At 40.8% G+C, this 16166-nt stretch overlaps 1 protein-coding gene across 4 annotated transcripts in view; it reads right to left on the bottom strand.

The window, feature by feature from the left end:
• Window positions 1–16166, bottom strand: part of TPX2 (TPX2 microtubule nucleation factor) — a 59254-nt gene that overhangs the window by 6549 nt on the left and 36539 nt on the right. For 3 of the 4 annotated variants that reach the window (XM_046679826.1, XM_046679825.1, XM_046679828.1), the window contains 7 exons: window positions 15566–15707; window positions 14686–14902; window positions 6049–6144; window positions 4830–5006; window positions 4302–4448; window positions 2108–2219; window positions 1239–1426 (listed from right to left, as the gene is read on the bottom strand). In XM_046679826.1, coding sequence (XP_046535782.1) covers window positions 1239–1426; window positions 2108–2219; window positions 4302–4448; window positions 4830–5006; window positions 6049–6144; window positions 14686–14902; window positions 15566–15707 — 1079 coding nt within the window. The remainder of the gene's footprint in view (window positions 1–1238; window positions 1427–2107; window positions 2220–4301; window positions 4449–4829; window positions 5007–6048; window positions 6145–14685; window positions 14903–15565; window positions 15708–16166) is intronic. The other variant, XM_046679829.1, reaches the window with a different exon arrangement.

Below are 16166 nucleotides of genomic sequence, written 5' to 3'. Positions count from 1 at the left end.
TGAGTCTTAATATTCACCAAAAGAATGGACAAAAAACACAAAAACCAGGAAGGGTTGCTGGGAGAAGGCGTGATCCTGGCCATCCTCTGGGCAGTCTAAATCCTGAATCAAGACGGATTAGTAGAGAGCTAACTAGCACCGACTGAGCTGTGCTTTAGGCTGTGGCCATCAGCCTACAGTGAGACTCGCTGTAAGAAACAGCTCTATGATGGGGACACAGACAAAAGACAGCTACCAAGTGCTGAAGAAAAATCAAAGAACTTGAGGCTAGAAAAAAGGCTGGTTTTGTGAGTATACCTAGAGTGGGGACTGAATTGTTTTTTCATCCAATCAGCAAATGGTAGCTTGGATTTTGCCGAAAAGCTAGTCCCTTTAATAGTTTGTCCCTAGAGCTTTCCTGCAGCCATAGTCACCCTGCTTAACAGCTGCTGGCCTAGCACTTTCAGACAAAGCCTCAACTTACGTATTTCTATATTCATCCTTTTATTAATCACATGAAGTTCCATCTATAACTGTGTTCTTCCTCATTAATGCAGTTAAAGTGGCTTGCTGCCCTCCTAATAGAAGGGTCCTTAATGTGAATTAAGCTTTCTTTTTGGATAACTAATATCTAAATCATTATGCTAGTATTAGCATGAAGGGTCACCTGGACCAATATGCACCATAACCCAAGGAATCTGAGTCAAGTATTAAGAGGAAAATGAAAATACAGTTGCCACACAATTCCTATGCTCTTCCCTACCTAGGTTTTCCTGTCTAATTGTAAAACACGTTGGCTTTCTTAAGCCTTAAGGAAATAATAAAAATAAGTTAAATAAATAAAAAGAGTCTTATGAATGCATCACTGCGCATAGTTATACCACATGATATCCTTACGAAAACTCCTGGAAGAAATTCTGTCTGAATTCAATATCAAGGATAATTTATTTTTTTTTAACAACTAGTTTGTTTATATCTCATGAACAGTGTAAGTTTTGTAAGCAACAGGGTGGCTTCTTAAAAGGGCCAAAATTATGGCTCAAACGTAGCAGATATGTGTGTGGATCACAATGTTCACATCTTCAGTTTTGTTCACGTCTTAGCTTTGTGACCACCCTTGGTTTGTGTGATTTCCTGCTTTCACTCATCTTTGATATGTCACGTAGGCCACCTTAGATCCTTTCTGGAGTAAGGCAAGGTACAGATAAAACAAAATAGAGACAACAGTGGGTTAGTCAGCGCTCATGCTGTTCAGTTACCAGTTCTTTCCGTAGCCTGGCTAGCTCCTCCTTCTGCTGCTCTTCCTCCTGCTGCCTGGCCTCCTCCAACTGCTGGGCTTTCTGAGCTTCCACCTCAGCCATTCTCTTCTCCAGCTCCTGCCGCTCCTTGGCTCTCTTCTCAGTGGCCAGCTGAAAAGGTTCCTGAACTAGAGAACCAGAGAGGCCCTCTGAGTACAGAAACAGAGAGAATATCGGTGCTCAAGGAGGACTTGCAGAAACTTAGCCCCCATGGATCCAGCAAGTGGCACAGACGCGCGTGGCCACAGAAAGGCTGAGCTCTAAGCTAGCCCTGTTGGGACAAAGGTGAAGTAAACCACACACAAAGTCTTAGAATTTTAGGGGTAGGAAGGGTCCCTAATTATCTAATCATCTAATTAGGAGAAAAGCAAAACCCATATGTGAAATAGCTTGCTGAAAACTATATAGTGACTTTGAAACAGATGTAGGAGAAGAATCCCAATTTTCTGACACTTCGTCCAGTGCTTAAGGAATCAACTATTTTGGATCTAAGGCTTGCTTCAGGGCGAACTCCGGAAAGAAATCCTGGCTCTCCTTCCCCTACTTACTTGCTACTCTTTGGGTGGGGAAAGCCTATAACTGTTGCTGAAATGCCAGCTGCCTCTGCCCTGGCTCTTGTTCTATGAATCTGGCCCTAACACATTCTGCAACTCAACATAGCTGCTGGGTACAACAAAGGCAAAAGAGTGGATCCGGGGGAGATAAACTAGATCCTCTAAAGGCAAACGCTTCTGATTGACACAGCATTATACTGACAAGTGAGTCCCAAGGCATTCCCCATAGGAAGTCTGCCAATTCTGCCCCACCCCCAAGGGTACATATAATAATACCAGCAAAGGATTTTTTCTCTTTCTTGGGAACAAAGGGCTCCTGGGAGATGACAATGTTTGGACCGGCCTTGAAGCAAGCTGCTTCTTTCTGCTGTTTCAGTTCTTCCTCCAGCTGTTAGAAAGAAAAGTCTGTCAGATAAGCAACGACACGACTCTCCACGACTGCCACCTCAATGACTGAGTTCTCATGTTTCTAAAGTGCTTCATCAATAAAGACAGCAGATGATTTAATCCAAACCCCAGTTAAAACCCCTCACATAGACTTTGCACTGAGTAGGTTAGACTGACAACATCTGAACCCAACGAGAACTAGAAAGTATCTTTAATATACTTTTAAGGCCTATCTTAACATCACAAAAATAAACGAGCACACATTATATACTCCTGGATGTGATCACCTATGCAGTATTCTCCCTCCCAACCCCAAAATTACCAGAATTTAATCAAGCCTCTAGATCTAACTACTCATTTATAGGAAGTACAGGAGATAGAGGAACATATTAAAGAACACCATGGGAATGCAATCACCAAAATCCAGATGATGGAAAACCTATAGGACAAACAATCTACTTTATTCAACAAATAAAACACAAGTAGAGGAGCCTATATTAAAAGGGACTTAGAGATTTATCAAACAAATGTAATATGTGAAGCTTATTTGGACCCTGATTTGAAGAATTCAACTATTTAAAAAATTTTCAGAGATTTAGAGGTATATGAATGCTGACTATTTGTCACTATTAAGGGATTACTGCTCATCTTTTTGAGTGTGAAAATATTATTGTGGTTATGGCTTTTTTTTTAATCTTTTCTTTATATTTTAAAGATACATACTGAAGTATTTTTGGGTGAAATGAGATGATCCCTAGGATTTGCTTCAAGGTAACCCTGTGTAGGTAGGAGGATCCAGTGTAGAGAAAAGTAGGTAGAAGTATAGACGAAACAAGACTTTCCGTGTTTTGATCATTATAGAACCAGGTGACAAGCTCATGGAAGTTCATTATACTATTCTCTCTACTTTTGCATATGTCTAAAAACATTTTTAAAAATATTATTATGGAAAATATGCAACACAGACATTCTGTGTCATGGTCCCTGAAAGACAGATATACTCCATTTCCAAAGCAACAGTCCCAAGTTTTCCTAGAGAACAACAGCAACAAAGGACCTGCATCCATCGATGGAGGAAATCACATCTCCTGGGCTTCAAGAGGGGTGACTTCCCATAAACAGAGATTAGCCCAGAGCTCCTTTTAGACAGAGTCTAGGATGTGACAAAAATACAAAAATATTGACACACTGAGGGTGGGTTTCAGGGGAATTTTTTCCACCCTCTCTCAGGTAGGGCAGAATCAGATCCCAATTAAACCAGCCAATAACAAATTAATTATTTTTAATCACCTGTCATCTATAAAGAGCAAATAGCACACAATGTTGAGAAAACAGCAAACCATATTGAGAATCTATTCTTATTACACTGCTTCTTATCACTACAGAAAGACGTGAATAGTTAATGAACAAGCCTAACAGATAAAACAGAAGAGATCTTAAAGTAACTCCTGACACAGAAAAAAGCCTGTCAGTGCTCACGTTCCCCAGATGATCAGATCACTTAGAGCAGGACTCAGCAAACCTCAGCCTGCAGGCCAAATCCAGCTTACCTCTTTTTGTACAGCCGGTGAGCTAAGAATGGTTTTTACATTTCTAAAGGGTTGAAACACACGTGACAGAGACCATATGTAACCTACAAAACCTAAAATATTTACTACCTGGTCTTTTATATAAAAAGTTTACTCACCCCTGCTTTAGAGTGACAGCCCCTGAAATAATCCAGTATGTTCATTCCCAGATGAATTTCAGTGTAGTGAGTCTAGTTTTTTCTTTTTCTTTTTAAAGATTGGCACCTGAGCTAACATCTTTGCCAATCTTGTTTTTTTTTTTCTGCTTTTTCTCCCCAAATCCCCCCTGTATATAGTTGTATATATTTTTCTTAGTTGTGACATGTGGGATGCTGCCTCAACGTGGCCTGATTAGCGGTGCCATGTCCACACCCAGGATCCGAACTGGCAAAACCTGGGGCCACTGAAGCAGAGCGCGTGAACTTAACCACTTGGTCATGGGGCCGGCCCCTACTTTTTTCTAACAAATCAACAATCAAGCAATTAACATTTTAGCTGCTCTCCTCATCCCCCACCTGGTGCTTCCAAGTTTGTGCCTTCAGAGCACCCCTTTTTTCTGTCTCCAAGCAGAAAGGCTCAATCTGAGTCGCATTCTTCACCTTCTTCTCTGGCAGGTTAATGGTGTCAAAATGAGGCAAAGGAAGCGCCTTAAACTTGGGCACCTAAGAGAAAATATAAGATTTAAGATAAGGCCTCTCTCACCAGAAAGCAATACCTGCTCCAGAATATTTGGATGAATCTGAAAACTAGGAAAGGCCAGTTTTCAAAGCAGCATGGTGTAGCAGAAAGAGTAATGGGCTCAAAAGGAAATCGAGGTTTGCCCTCCAATATCGCCAATAGCAGCCAGAAGGATCATTGGCAAGTCACTTCACTTCCTTGTACCAGAAAGCTTAGTAAAATTACTTGCCCTATTTCTGCTTCATAAGGTTCTTAGAGGAATCGAAGGAAGTCAGTGATTTTCTAGTTAAAAGTGAAAAATAAAAGATTATCTTTGAGGGATCAAAGAATAGTGTTCCGCTACTTGCCGAAATGGAAATACCTACCTCCTCTTTCTGCAGTTCTTTTATTTTCTTCTCCTTCTGTAACTGACGTTCTTTGTCTCGAGAATCAAAAGAGAAAGCGCATATTTCCACGGTTCTTGCCTCTGACATTTGGGGTTTAAAAGGCACCCCATAATGTGGCACAGGTAACGCTCTTATCACTACTGGCTCTTCCTCTTCCTAAGAGAAAAAGTGCAGTCTAGAAACAAGACTCCTCACTCTGTCTCACCTCCTCAGACTGTAGAGTCAGAAGACATTATATGAAAAGAAGTCATTAATTAAGGCAAGTCACTCGACCTCTTGGGTGTTTTAGCTTCCTTTTCTATCAAAGAGGGATAATACCTAAGTCACCTACCAACTCACAGGGGTGAGACCAATGTGGAAGCATTTGATAAAGGACTAACACAATTACCCTTCAAGGAAGTAATGTTTTTCACAGGAAGGTTGTAAAAACTAAATGAGGTCCAACGGTGTGAATAAAATGAAGAAGAGAAGAAAGCTACTAACCAAGCATATACCTTGGCCTCTTCTTTGACCCAGCCTCCAGAGTCCACTGAAACATGTGACTGGGAGTTAAGGGTTGCCAAACCCAGAATAGGACCAAGTAAGTTGTTTGGGTTCAAGCTGGTAGCATAAGATTACTGTGTATTTTAGTTTCAAGTGAACCTATAAAAAGGCTTATGCTTGAGATCTGCTATAAAATTACCCTAACTCTGGATATTTATAGATAAAATGGGAGATGTAACAAGAAACTAGCCTGATCAATGACAGTTTCTGTATTCCAATTTCATCAACCATCACCACACAACCTTTGGGTTAATGGAGATAGTTCAGGGTGGATTTAACAGCTTAGTATGAGTTTTAAAAGTCCCTCACTGAAGGTGACAATAGCTCAGGCAAAACAGAGAGTAGGGCTTGGCAACTTTTGATCCATGTTACAACAACAGGCCGATTTTCAGTGCCATAGAAATGGATAAGCCTCTAATAAGTTGCAACCAGTTACCCCTGAAAGCCAGAAAGTTCGTACCCTTATCAACATTATCCTTACCCATACCCTTGCTCCTCTTAGAGGAGCAAAAAAGATGATCAAATGTTCATACTCATTCTTAGAGACAACTCCAGACAAGAGTGATTGCCTCTGAATTCCGTTAAGCCTAAGAAAGAATAACTCTTAGATTGATTATGCAGAAGGAAGAAGAAATTCCCTATCCCAAGGAATCACCTCATCTTCTTTGGTGGGCATTCGGATTCTGTTCTTCAATGCAAATGCCGGTGACTTGGGGACAGTGACTGGACGTACTTTCTTTTCAGGAACACCCTGGAAGGAGTAAGCAACTCAATTAGACATGCCAGAACAATCTCCACTAGGCTTGTGATATGATTAAATCCCTTTCTTAAAGGGAAGTTGATATACCAGGAATCAAAAAAAGACTAGTATTTCAGTGTGCTGTTGTTTACCCAACTAAGACAAAGGCATATGTGGTATGTAGCAGCACCCCAAAGGTGGCTTATTATGACAGACAAGCGGCAAACGACAAGGATATAGTTTGAGTTGTAAGTTCAGCGAAAATAAGGTTCATCAAAATCTCTTTTGGTATTTATGAGAAACACTCCCATAACAGAAAACAAACTAATGCCAATATTTTATCGTTCTCTTCCTTTCTATACTCCAATCTCTCAAAAACAAAATACACAAAGACTTCCAAATGTATCGAGGATCAGAATAAATACTGTCCATTCTCCTAAACCTATTCCATATTCAGCACTACAATGATAACTTACGGTCAAAAACTTTACCCTCAAAAGACAAGTGGGAGGGGCCGGCCCAGTGGCACAGCGGTTAAGTGCACACGTTCCGCTTTGGCGGCCTGGGGTTCGCAGGTTCGGATCCGGGGTGCGGACATGGCACCGCATGGCACACCATACTGTGGTAGCCGTCCCATATATAAAGTAGAAGAAGATGGGCACGGATGTTAGCTCAGGGCTAATCTTCCTCAAAAAAAAGGTATTGGCCAAGGGCTAGTTTAATTTCCTTTTTGCGAAATAAACGGGCAAAGAACAAGAACAAGCAGGTCACAAAGACATACAAAAGGCTCAATCTCGGTAATTTTAAAAATATAAATTAAAACACAGTATTTTTCACCTATAATACTGGGAGTAATATTTTAAAAACTGACTAATACCAATGTTGGCATGTGTGAAGAGAAGTGAGCACTCACAAACAGCTGGCTAAGGGTACAGGGTATAAATTGGTACAACCTTTGGGAATTAGCTATTAAATTTTTAAATGGTCATATTCTTTCATCCAGTATTACACCTCTAGTATCTGATCTCATTTAGTTTAATTTTTAGGTATATTTCAAAATACTTTTTAAAAGAATAAAAAGTTGCAAAAAACTCAAATTATTTATCAAGAAAGGATCAGTTAAATCCTTCCTTACATTGTAGCACATCCACACAATATAATATGATGCAGCCATCAAAAAGAATAAAACAAATCTTTATTACTGACACAGAACAGTATTCATAATACTGAGGAGAGAGGGATAAGTTGTTGAAACAGAATATTATTTTTGTGTGTTTTTAAAATGTTATAATTAACCTAAGCATAGAAAATAAAATCTGCAAAGAACACCAAACTGTTAACTCTCACATCTCTTTGAGAGTGAATTAAGAGAGGAATTTAATTTTCTATCTTCCATAATTCTAATACATTCAACTACTACAAAGATTTTTTTCCTTCATGATTCCAAAAGACTGCCAACACTTCAAATTCTTGCAGACTGAATTACATGTTTCATCACGTGCACATCATTCAAAACCAGCACATTTTAGAAAGTTGTTCCATAAGCATTTTTTGATTCTCATAGACTTTATACTCTATCACAAATCTGGAAATTAATCCGAACCGCAAAATAGTATCTCTTGGGCTGTTGTTTTGAATGAAGTGTATGATCAGATCAATTAAAAAAAAATCAAAACCTTGAGACATCCTCAATAACTCCTTCCTTGTTATACTCACATGCATACACTGCCCCATAAGCTCCCTATTCTGCTCCCTCTACTCTTCACTGCCCTGAGATAGGCCACATCATCAACTGCCTGTGCCATTCCACTAGCCTTATAACTGTGTTTCAGCTTCTCTTCTCATTCCCCCAATCCATCTGCTGTATATAGTCAGAATTTTTTCTAAAACACATCTGATCACATCACTTCCTGACTTAAAATTCTTTAAAGGCTCCTATTGTTTACCTATGAAAGTATAACAAATTCCTTGGCATAAAGTACAAGGCCCTTCATAATCAGGCACCCTGCCTGACTCTTCAGCCTTATCCCTTGCTCCTCTTTACACAACACCCTCCAACCACGATGAACTACTGGCAGCTGTCAAAATGTAACATTGGTTCTCAGCTCAGTACCTTTGCTTGTGCTCTCTTCCCTCTGAAATGCCCTGGCTGCTTGGAAGCATCTAGCCCTTCTTTTCAAGCCTCCACTGAAGCATCTCCTCTTTTGTTTTATTTATCTTTTGTGAGGAAGATTCGCCCTGAGCTAACATCCATTGCCAATCCTCCTCTTTTTTTTGCTGAGGAAGACTGTCCCTGAGCTAACATCTATGCCAGTCTTCCTCTACTTCCTATGTGGGCTGCCTCTACAGCATGGCTGACGAGTGAAGTAGGTCCACACCCAGGATCCAGATCTGTGAACCCCGGCTGCTGAAGCAGAGTGCGCAGAAGTTTAACCACTTGGCCATGGGGCCGGTGCCCAGCATCCCTCGTTTATAAAGCCTTTCAATAGATCTCTCCACTCCTAGAACCTACGGAAATGAGCCCTCTCTCTCCTGTATATAGTTTTATCCTAGTACATACAAAATTTCAGTGCACTTGTTTACTTAGACGGCCATCTCCTCCTGCTAGCATGAGTGCTTTGAAAGTGAGGACTGTTATTCCATCAATCCCTAGCACCTAACCAGACCTTGGCAAGTATAATGCATTCAGTAAATGTTTGCTGAATGAATACAGTAAGAATGAATAACAGAATTTATACCTTGGACTCTAAGTCTCTTGGACTCTAATTTATACCATGGGAGACTTCTTAATCCCAACAATGTTGCAACTCTTCAAAACATGTTTGGAATGTCTTTCTGGCATGGCTTTCAAAGTCAGTTTTTAGGCCATATAAGGTAGTTGCTCAATCTTTACTTTTAAAGATTTTATTTTTTTCCTTTTTCTCCCCAAAGCCCCCCGGTACATAGTTGTGTATTCTTCATTGTGGGTCCTTCTAGTTGTTGCATGTGGGATGCTGCCTCAGCGTGGTTTGATGAGCAGTGCCATGTCCGCACCCAGGATTCGAACCACCGAAACACTGGGCCGCCTGCAGCGGAGCGCGTGAACTTAACCACTCGGCCACGGGGCCAGCCCCCAATCTTTACTTTTAATTAAATGAAATTGTTTCCAGATCTATTATACTGGACTGCTCAGAAGTTTCAGTTCCAAATGACTTTAGACAAACTCCTAAAAGCAAACAAATCTTTAAAATATGAAGATTTACCATCGTTGAAGAGACCCAAATGACTGTGCTCAAGTACCCAAGACAAGTGGCTTTTCCAAAATGCTTTGTACAATATCAATCATTGGAAAGAATTTATACCCTCGCAAGGTGACCACTGTAAAGGGATGCTCATTCTGCTGTGAAAGTTCTTGTATGTTTTCTAAAGAAAGCCAAGGTCACTAGCATAGTGAAATCCAATAGAGCAGAACTTGTAATCAGAGTGACAAAAGTCCATGAAACGGGTTTTCAAATAATGCTTACCACAAACAACAAAAATCTGTTGTTCTACAACATCCTGGACAGGTGGGAGCAGGAAGAACACTGAGCAGGGAATCAGAGGTCTGCTCTAGTCCAGCTCTGATTCTAATCTGTTTAACTTGGGCACAGTAGATAGTTTTCTAGGCCTTCGGTTTTTGTTTTTGTCTTTTCATAAAATAATGAAAATAAATATCTGAGCACTCATTTAGTTCTAAAATAATCTCTTTTCCTATTTTTCTCCTGTCTTCTCTGCATCCACCCAGCAGAGATGTGCGTTTTACAAGAGGAGCAATGGAAATCTCTAATAAGTTAGCCATGAAAGAGATATTTATGCACAATCAATCCTCTTAATTAGTTGGGGGAGAGGGAAAGGTGATTTATGAAAATCAACTTTGCAGCAACTATCCACCGACACTCCCACCTCCACTGCAATCAAAGCCAACTGAGGGCCCAATCAGGAATAAAGAAAAGGAATTTGAGTTTCTAGAAAACAGAGAAGGCTGCTTGTTTTGCTATTTTAAGTTTGTTTAGTTATAGGCTCCTTGAGGGCAGGGAATATCGTCATTTGCGTTTCTTTGCATTCTCCACAGCATCTACAAGTAGCAGTATTTGTTCACCAAATACATTGATTAATATTACCATCATTATTTGTTTACATGTCAATCTGCACTAGCAGATTGTGAAAGCTTTGAGGACGATGATTGTGTCTTATTCCATCTTTGAATACCCCATGTCTAACCAGGCTGGTGCATTTCAGCTTGTTTCGCCACTCACTCAGTTATCCAATATTGGCCGCCTATGCTGTGATGCCAGGAGCTGGGGATACAGAAGTGAACAAAGCAGACATACGTAGTCCCTGCTCTCAGGGAGCTCACGTTCTAGCGGAGGAAAGAGATGATGAAAAAGTAACAAATGAAGTATTTCCTGATTTTCACAAGTGCTCTGAAGAAACCTAGCAGAATGTGGAGCTAAAGGATAATGGGGGGAAGCTCCGATGGGAAGCTCGGGGAAGGTGTCTCTAAAGAGGTGATGTGTGGTTAGAAGAGGGCAATGTGGATAGACAGAGGACACATTTAGGAAAAGCACCCCAGGAGGGGAGATGGGGGTGTTGGGGTGAGCAGTTCTCCCTAAGGCAGGATATGCCCCCAAGTGCCCCGGGCAAAGGTTCTCGGGCCTGTCCTAGAGCAGTTAGTAAATTACTGTGAAGCAATATTATCTCAGGGAGTATGAAAAAAAAAAAAGCCTGTTGGTCTACCCAAGTCATCCCTAAAATATCGCTGCTAAAATTACTCACTGGCCTCACTGACAGCACATCCACCTCTGTGGTGCCCCAGCTCCCCACTAGATGTCGGCACCAAGTTCACATTTCACACCCTTGAGCTCAAGGCTTTCATCACTCCCCCTCTACCCCCAGAGCCCTTTTTCATCTCTGCCTCATGGCCCACTGCTGCCCAAGCCCATCTCTCATCAGCCCTGTTGGCTCCTTGCCACCTACCAACCACAGTGGGAGAGCGCAAGAAATACCATAAGGACACATGGAAAGGGAGCTTCAGCACCAGGGGGACACAGCTGGGGGACAACAGTGGCAGACAGACAGGCTGCATTTGGGCTCTGGGAGGCAGGCTTTTCTGTTCTGCTGTAAGAATCCAAGACTAGAAGTCAAGAGACATAGGCTCAGCTGTGCCATCAACTTTTAAAAAGGTTTCCATGGGCAAACCGCATTCCCCTTTCAAAGCTTCCTTTCTGAAGAGTGAAGAGGGTGGACGAGAATACATCTAATGTCTCCTTCTATGCTCTGCTTCTCTAGAAACCAAGAGCTGAAGTGAAAATCATTCGAAATTTTAGTAGGGAGAGCTGCAAACAGCCAGCGTCAAACTCAAAAAAGTGCGTTTGCCAAAATAAACAATGATATCAGTTAGCATTGTGGGGTAGAATAATATAGTGTTTAAGGAGATGTTCCAATTCTGGTTCTGCATAGTGGATACCTCTTAGTGCCTCTTTCCTCATCTGAAAAAGCAGGATAAAAATAGAAGCTACCTCTTAAGAGTTGTTATGAGAAATAATAAGATAATCTACATAAAACAATCAGTACAATGTAAGCATGCAATAAAATGACAGTTATTACTATTAACAACATGACTGCTTACTGTGTGTCAGACACTAAGTTCTTCACGGGTGCTCTAATTTACGCTGCACCTAACAAATCAAAACTCCAGGGGTGGGACCCAGGAATCTGTTTATGTAATAAGATCTCCAGAGGATTCTGAGAACCAGTTGAATTTGGCAAACACTTCCCTCCAGCATACCACATCAATTCAGTCGCATCTTACTTACTTACCTAGTGCTTTGCTGATCTGTTTATCCAGAATTCTCAACAAGGCATAACCTGGTACAATGCTACTCTAAGACCTCACTTAACTAACTCTAATGAACTCAAGTCACCCTTCCCCACTTCCTACTTCACCAGAGCATTTCCAAAGTACAACAAACTGCCAAACCAATTTCCCAAATCAATGTTTCTAAAAATGGAGTTCAGGCATGACTGGTGATATGGAAGAGGATGTTCGGTGGGATATTTTTACTTAATAATCACATATTTTCCTAAGAAACTTCTATTTTATTTATTAAGTATTATTAATTTTTTTGAAGAAGATTAGCCCTGAGCTAACACCTGCCGCCATTCCTCCTCTTTTTGTTCAGGAAGACTGGCCCTGAGCTAACATCTGTGCCCATCTTCCTCTACTTTATATGTAGGACGCCTGCCACAGCATGGCTTGACAAGCGGTGCGTAGTTCCACATCTGGAATCTGAACCAGCAAACCCTGGGCCACCGAAACAGAAGACACAAACTTAACCACTGCACCACTGGGCTGGCCCCAGAACCTTCTATTTTAAAACAAGAGCATGGACCCTGGAACCCTACTACACAGATTCATATTCCAGTTCTATCACTGGCTAGTTTGTGATCCTGGGCAAGTTACTTAACCTGTATGTTTCCTAATTGTAAAACAGATTGATAATAGTACTTATAGTGTCTACCTTATAAGATTATTATGAGAATTAAGTTATTATATAAAGAGCTTAGAATAAAACTTGGCATACAATAAGCTTTATATAAGTATTAGCTATTATTGTTGTTATTTATGGCAAAAAGTACCAGCTTTCCATTTATATAGTGATTTAAATGTTCCCTTTAAAATTACTTTAAAAATTAGTCGATTTTAAGACTATATAAAGTCAATATTGGTATATGAGATACAAGGATATAGTAAAAATCAAGAAGGTGGTATGTGAATGAAATAAAAAACAAAAACTTATAGCAGGAGGAAAAGCCAGGAGCTTGGAGAAAAAGATGTTATTAAAAGCAAGGTGTGGACCTACAACTATGTACTGGGGGCTTGGAGGGGAAGAAAGAAAAAAAAAAGATTGGCAGCAGATGTTAGCTCAGGTGCCAATCTTTAATATAAATAAACAAATAAAAGCTTGGTGCCAAATGAATGCTACAGAAGCCTTCAGGAAGTCATTTCTTTTCTTTGGGCTTCTGTTTCCTAGTGAGTAAAATGGAAACATAGAGCCCTTCTGGCTCTAGGATTCTGAATTTGCCTATGACCCACATTTCCCTCGAATTCAGAATACTGCTTCCTCAGCAGGTAAGGACAAAGGTGGCACAGCTCTTGGAGACTAATCACTTGGGTGGGAAGAGGTTTCTTGAAAGTTTATGTTACAGAGTTTGGCCTATAGTACATGTGCATCAGAGCAACAAAAAAAAGAGAAAAGCATTGTGAATAGAAAAGAGGCCTCACATGGAGAAAGCCCTCAATTGAAAGAAGAGAGGAAGAATCATTTCTAAGCATTATCATGCTTTTTTAAAGCCTGGAAAATATAACTTCAGATTGCTTCTGACTTAGTGCTAAGAAAACAGAATATACAAAACTAAGTCCCCAGTTGAAGGTAATATATTGGTACACAGTTTCACTTAAAACCATGGTGACTCTAAAGGGCGAGCAAAAAGAAAGAGGACAGAAAAACAGACTTCTTCTAGTATCTGCACATAAATCAATCCAAATTAGGGGGATAGGGTGTTTTCCCATCAGCATAGAAATACATCCAAAACCTATCTTTGCACTTATGCAGGTGCTGAACTCCATTACTTATCTTTGACCGTGGCATCTCTTCCTGATTGTATATTTTCTCTAAAATCATGACTGTGAGCCCACCATCAAACTACAACCCACTTCTCTAGTCTAGTTTCCAGTTGCTCCTCTTAACACACTTCTTTTTTCCAATTTAACTGAGTCACTCACAGCTCCCATAGCTACCCCACACTCAGGCTTTGTCTTATTCCCACTGCCTGGCATGCTCTACCGGTCCGTTTCATTTGCATTTCTACAAGTCCAAATCCTACCATGTAGCAGAAAAGCAATACAATGAAGTGTTAAGATCATCATGGACTCTGGAGCCAAAGTGCCTGAATTCTTATCCTTGCTCCCCTCTTTACTAGCTGAGTGCCCTGCGAATGCTACTTAACCTCTCTGTCCCTCAATTGCCTCATCCAAAACTGGTGATAATTAGAGCAAACCACCCGAAGGAGTTGTGGTCAAAATGAATGGGTTTATACAGGAAAAGGGCTTAGAGCAGCACTTGGCACAAAGTGAAAGTGTCAGCTATTATGACACTGACAACAACAGGAGGGTGACAACAATGACTACTACACCTTGTCAAGGCTCAGGTCAAATGCTTCCTCCTCCACAAAGCGTTCCCTGAACCTTCTATGGGGAAGAAATCATTATCTCCTTTGAATGCTTATAGTACTTTGAACTGTCATCTCTGTTAGAACACTTCTGTCTCATTTTATGTTATTTAAACATGTTGTCTCCCTTGCTGAGACTTTGTTTCCTCAGAGCAAAATCCACTTCTGATATGTCTTTTTATCACCCACAGCTCCTAACCTGATGCCCTGATCATAGCACCTACTCGAACATTTGTGAATGAGTGGATATTTGGTCATGAGCAGGGCACTTCTGCCAGCATGCAGAGCCTCAACCATTCTTACCACAACGTCTTCCAAGATCTTAGTAGGGCAAGGTCTGGAATGAAATTCAAAGTGTTCATCCTCTGATTTCTTCTTTGACTCTCGCTCTTGGATTCTCTTCTCAATTTCCAAATCAAAGCCAATAGCCTGAGTAGGTGGCTTGACAGGTGGTTTCTTGGGCAAGATGGGCCCACCTTCAAGAATTCTGGGATCAAGTTCCCGTGCTTTGAATTTGTATCTGGTAAGGTGAGAGTTTAAATGACAACCACAAAAAAATTTTTTTTAATAAAATGAAAACGACAGAAACACAAAGTAAGCCAAAAACAGAAAAATAATAATCATTAAGATTACCCATCTTGCACAGCAAAATTTCAGTTCTCTCCATAGCCATTATTTCTACCTCTAGAGCAAAGAATAAATGAGACAGTCCTAACATTCCCAATACTTTAAAGATTGGGGTTTCTCTTCCTAGAGGAAGCTCCACCTTCTCAAAAGAAGTACAAAAAGGAATGGAAGAAGGATATAGGAGACAAACTTCAGTACCAACCACATTAAGTCCAATTTCCTCCACTGATAACAGCGGTAACGATCCCTTGGGTAGCCGGAAGGGGTGGGGTCTACCTAAACTAATCTCAGAGGATAACCATTAATTGGAATCCTAAGGAAGTTCTCCCACTCAAACCTCTGCCTTAGTTTTTTACCAGTTTACACTCCAGGACATCTCCATTTTCCCACTTTCAATCCTTTAATCATAGAGGCAGGGGCATAGCCTGCAGAGCCTCTAACTCAAATGCCATAAATTCCCATGGCAAGAAAAAGAGCAACTGTCCCCCTTACAGAAATGAAAAGAAAGCAGGCAGATTCTTAGAACTCTCCCTCCAATGCTGCCGATGGGACTTACTGTTGCAGTTTCTCTAGCTCCTCGGCTTCCAGATCCGCTGCGCTTTTGCAGGTCACAGGCCTTGCGCGCTGCTTGGTTTGCAGCACAGGAGTCTGTGGGTCTCTGGATATCTTGGCCACAGTAGATTTGGAGGGTAACAGAGCTGTAAACCGAGATCACAGACATTTACCTAGCTCCCCAAGACCCCATTTCCCTATAGGTGCTAACTCAGCTCAGCAGCCCAGAGATGCCAAATCGCACAGTGACTGGCCTTCTGCTCAGCTCAGCTCTCATCTGTCAACCTCACAAACATTCTGTCCCTTCTTCTTTATCACTCTTTACTGAGGGGTATGAGGAGACTTTGGGTAGTCTGCTATCATCTTCTGAACTTAAAATCTATTCATGTCTGATGGATTCCTTATCACTGCAAAGGGCTGTACTTCCCTTCTATTGACAATGCCAACTATTTTGCTTGTTATTGATAAATAAGATTGTTGCTTATTCTAGCTTTAAAATAAGGCCTTTCTTATTTAAAATAAGTAAAAACTCCCAATTTTATGAACTCTCTAAAAGCATCTACATCAAAGTATCAAGACCATCTCTCATAGAAAGTCAAATGGAG

This window comes from Equus quagga, chromosome 12 (genome assembly GCF_021613505.1).
Source record: "Equus quagga isolate Etosha38 chromosome 12, UCLA_HA_Equagga_1.0, whole genome shotgun sequence".
NCBI lineage: Eukaryota > Metazoa > Chordata > Mammalia > Perissodactyla > Equidae > Equus > Equus quagga.
This window is presented reverse-complemented; position numbering and strand designations above follow the sequence as displayed.